The 4,901-nt window shown below is 34.8% G+C and overlaps 1 protein-coding gene across 4 annotated transcripts; it reads right to left on the bottom strand.

Annotated features, from left to right (window-relative positions):
- Positions 1–1,733: 1,733 nt before the first annotated feature.
- LOC142543187 (uncharacterized) lies at positions 1,734–4,681 on the bottom strand. Of its 4 annotated transcripts, none has more exons than XM_075650283.1 (3): positions 2,600–4,681; positions 2,395–2,513; positions 1,734–2,307 (listed from the first exon to the last, which is right to left on the bottom strand). In XM_075650283.1, the coding sequence occupies exons 1-3, from the start codon at positions 2,682–2,684 to the stop codon at positions 1,807–1,809; spliced, it is 705 nt and encodes a 234-aa protein (XP_075506398.1). In that variant the 5' UTR covers positions 2,685–4,681; the 3' UTR covers positions 1,734–1,806. The 4 variants fall into 3 exon arrangements, 1 of the variants encoding a protein (XP_075506398.1); XR_012819698.1 differs by having other exon boundaries at positions 2,395–3,409; positions 3,536–4,681; XR_012819697.1 differs by having other exon boundaries at positions 2,395–4,681.
- Positions 4,682–4,901: the final 220 nt, after the last annotated feature.

The following is a 4,901-nucleotide window of genomic DNA, read 5'->3' on the forward strand; positions in this document are numbered from 1 at the left end:
AGGTGTGTTGAGTCTTTAGAGTCACTAGGTAAGAATGATGCAGGTGAGCATTTTTGATCGGGAGACTGGAGGTGAAGATGAATGAAAGGGCGGAGCTGGTGGCGCACCTTAACCCGATGACCTTGTATTCTTCCACAAGAATATTACTTTATGAGAAAATGTTTAATCAGCTTTTTAAATGGTTGATGAATTTATTTTGTTGAGGGTTTTGATAGATTTTAAAATATTTGACGTCTTATATTTTTAAACGGTACTTCTTAGGTTGGTTTCTCTCTTCATAATTTTAACTGTAGTTATTTTATTCAGTAGTGGGTTGATTTTACAAAATGCTGTTTCGAATTTTATGTATTTATGTAGGCAAGGTTCCGGCCACTCCTTTAAAAATAATGTTCAGTAGAATTTTAAAATGAGCAGACGTTACACATCCAGCCTCGCCTACTCAGACTTCGGCACCTCCAGCCTCCTCATCAACATGCTCACATGTATCATTCACGCCTAGTGAGTCTAAAGACTCAACACACCTGCAACGTTATAATGGATACATATACATAGCAAACAACAGTGAAAAGTACTATAATAAAAATACGTTTCGTGATCTTAAAATCGTAAACGTAAACATATCGTAAAAGCATAATGTGTCAAAACATCTCATCATATCATCATATACTTGTTAATTTTCTTAATCGAACTCAGTTCGTTGGTTGTAACTTTTGCATCAGCTCTATCGTATCAGTTTTATTCGATGGATCCATCTACATATAACCGTGGTATCCAGCGAGGAGACATCAGCGACAGTATTACCCATCCACTGAGCCTTGGCCTTACAGCTCATCGTGTACATATATCGTCAGTCACAACCAAGTCTCATCCTTCAAAAACATCATCATTTTCATCACTTATCAAAATCTTGCATATGCGTAGTTTTTCTTAAAATCAAGCAAGTAACGTATTTTCATAATTACATAAAAACCATATTCATGATACATAACATTTAAAAACATGATAAATTTGTGATCAGGGCACTGTAAGGACTAAAAACTCGACCCAGGTGCGAAATGACTATTTTGCCCATGGAAACCCTAAATGACCATTTTACCCCTGGACCTCGAAATTTGACCTGAAGCCAACCAAACTCCTTAAAACACCTCAAAACATAATACTAAGCATTTCCTAGACGTAAAATCTAGCCTGTTCAAAAGCTTATACGATTCGTTTTAAATTTTGGATCGAGCTCCCGATTTTAACCCGAATCAACCCGAATTTCAACCAAACTTTTCCCAACTTGAAATATGACTTAAAACTACATGTCCAGCCTCTAAACCACCCTGTTCCAGACCACTTATGATCCATAAAACGATACCCAATGGTTGCCGGAATTTTCTGCACAATACATCTTCAAACCCTAATACACTAAACTTGCAAATTTTCGACCCTAGGCCCTACCGGCTCGGACCAGCCTTGGACCAACCCTTCCTAGCCCACCTTAGGACCCTCTTGGACCCATAGTTATTTGGGGCGCAAGGCGCACTAAAGCGCAAGGGTGTCTTGAGGCCTGAGGCGCGAGGCGAAGCGCACGCTTTATTGAAGTAAAGCGCATTTAACACAAATTTTAAAATTCAACATATATAAAATATTTTATACGTTTTAAATTAAATATTTTGACAAAGATAAAAAAATATGAATAAAATTCATTAGCAGATAATGTAGCATAAATCATAGCAAAAAAAAAAAAAAACTCCAATCATCTAAAATTCATTAGTAAGTCGTAAGTGGCTAAGTGCAACATAATATATTAACCAAAAAACTTCAAAAATCTAAATCATCAAATTCATCTTCATCCTCCCCAACTGTATCATCATCATCATCATCTCCAGAAGCTGAAGCTCCAGATTTGTCTGATTCCTCATCATTTTCGCCAAAATCAATTTCTTCATCATCTTCATTGCTATAACGATAGATAGTAGATCTTCTTTTATACGTATTTAATGTACTCGTACTAGCCGCTGCTTCTTTTGTAGAGGATGTGCCTCGAGATCTAAAATTATAGGCATCTTCATCAACCCCAGAAGCACGTCCAACTTCACCCCAAGTCAAACTATCATCATCAAATACGAGATCATTTTCGTCACCACTATTATTATCTAATCCTCCCATCAACCATTCATTACTATCATCGATATCAGCCAAAGAAATAGGATCAATCCTATCACGCATATCATATCGACACCTCAAAGCCCTGTTATACTTGATGTAAACCAAATCATTCAATTTTTTTTGCTCCAATCTATTTCTTCTTTTGGAATGAAGCTGCACATATTTGATACAAATTAATTTTAGATTTAAAATAATAAATTTTATTTAATATTTCATTAAAGACTAATACTTAGTACTCACATGTTCAAACACACTCCAATTTCGTTCACAAGCAGATGAGCTACAAGTAAGGCTAAGAACTTTCACCGCGAACACTTGCAATTCAGGTGTCGAACACCCATAAGCCAACCACCATTCCGCTGGTAATTTTGAAACAAAATAAAAAATTGAGCATTAAAACTATTACATATCAATTATCATATAATAAAAATAAAATATTGATTACCTGGTGATTTTTTGTTTCTTTGTCTGACTGCCATGGGCATCCCAAAAAGTCCTTCGGCCCTTTTGTACATTGGCAATTGGTTCATGATCTTATCCTATAACTCCTCGGTTTCACACATCCTAGCGATACATTTATACAAACCCGTCACAACTTCATTATCATTTTCTATATTAGAATTCGAGTAGAAGAACTCCGGGTTTAAGAAATGCCCAGCAGCATGTAAAGGTCGATGGAGTTGTATCGTCCACCTATGATCAATTATAGCAAAAATATCTTTATATTTATCCTCTTTGTTATCAAATGAGGCAACAATAGCTTCTTTAGCCCGATCCATTGCCTCATAAATATAGCCCATTGGAGGTTTTTTTTCTCCATCAACCAATCGAAGAACTTTCACCACAGGACCACCTACTTTAACAGCATAAACAATCATATTCCAAAACGAAGGCATTAGTATAACCTCTGCTGCCTGCTTACCTGGTGCCTCCTTTGCAAATCTACTAATGGTTCATTTCTCAGATGTAAACATTTTTCTCAAACTCGCTTTGTGATTTTGAAACCGCTTTAAAGTCAGAAAAGCTGTTGCAAAACGAGTTTTTCCAGCTCTGACCATATCTTTCTGCCTCGTGAATTCTCTCATCATGTTTAAAACTCGGGGCCTGTTATATATATATCCATTAACCATCATTGCTCTTTCATATACCTTCTTCAAGTGAGGAAGTTTAAAAAAATCTTCAAGCATCAAATCTAAACAATGAGCAGCGCATGGAGACCAATATAAGTGAGGATATTGTGCTTCCAAATGACGTCCTGTTTATTAAAATTTAAATGCAATATACAAATTACACATTAGAAGTTACAACTTTAATTTAAATAATATAATAATTTATATAAAGTGATATAACTAATATAAAAAATTAAAAATTAAAACCATACCAGCTAAAACATTTGCGCTTGCACTATCAGTAACAATTTGAACCACATTCTTTGCCCCAATTTGTTGCACATATTTGTTGAACAAATCAAACAATTTCGCACCCGTGTGAGAATAGCTCGACCCCCATCCACTGATTCTATAAAGACAGTCCCTCTAGGACCATTTACCAAAAAATTAATCAATGTCCTATTTTTTCTATCAGTCCAACCATCTGCCATCAAAGTGCATCCATATTTAACATGGTCATCCGTGTATTCTTTCAGTATCAATCTTGTATGTTCTAACTCCTTTTTTAAGCATGTAACTCTAACTTCATGATAAGTAGGGGGCTTCATTCCACAACCAAATTGTCCAACAGCTTCAATAAATGGTTTAAAACTATCATAATTCACGGCATTAAAAGGAATACCTGCATCATAAATCCATCTAGCGAACTTTTGCACAGCATTATCTCTCAGTTTCTTCTTATTTTCATCATACAACTTCGCTGTCTTTGCATCTTTTTTCTTTCCTTGTGATACAGTCTCATCAACATCTTGTCGGAAGTATAAATCTATTGGACCAGCTTGTTTTAGTTTCTTCCCAGGAAAATCAGGTGCAGGATTAGAACGCTGACCAAATGAAACTGTTTTAGGCCGTTTCCCTTTTGCCGGTATATCTTCTTCAACTTCCAAATCCAAATATTCTTGTTTTTCTGCAACTTCATCAAAGTGAGGAATCGCATCCATTTGATTTTTCAGTTCTTTTTTTTCGACATATAAGAACTAATTTATTCTTTCACATGCTCTGGACATTTTGAGCAAGTTTTTGTATTCCTATTGCCTCCGACAAGATGTTGTTTATGTCGATAAATCCCACCATTAGTTGTTTTCGCACAAAAATTGCACTTCACTTTATTGGTATTTTTTGGGTCTTTTAGTGTTGCATAATTCCATGCTGGATCTTTTCGAAGGACTTGTGATTCAGAATTTGACATTTTTATCTGTAAAACCAGGTTTTATTCTAGAATACTGCAGTAAGTTAATGAGCTTGAAATACAAAATTAAAAAATATAAATACAAAGTATAAAATATAAATATATTGATGCAATAGAATATATTAATTAATCCAATCACCCGAAAAGCAATGAAAGTAATAAAGTAATAAACCAATATTGAAATTTGAAATCAAGCAACACTAAGGAAAAGTAAACTGCAAGTCTGCCGACTTGATCCTAAATCCTAGTAATAAAACAAGATTATAATAATCAAGCAACAAGATTATAATAACAGACTTGATTATAAATCCTAATAGTAAAACTAAACTGCAGCAACAACAGTATAAGTCCAAGATTGATTTATATATTATTACTGCATAATCCAAATA

The sequence above is a fragment of the Primulina tabacum genome, chromosome 4 (assembly GCF_025594145.1).
Source record: "Primulina tabacum isolate GXHZ01 chromosome 4, ASM2559414v2, whole genome shotgun sequence".
NCBI classification, from domain to species: domain Eukaryota; kingdom Viridiplantae; phylum Streptophyta; class Magnoliopsida; order Lamiales; family Gesneriaceae; genus Primulina; species Primulina tabacum.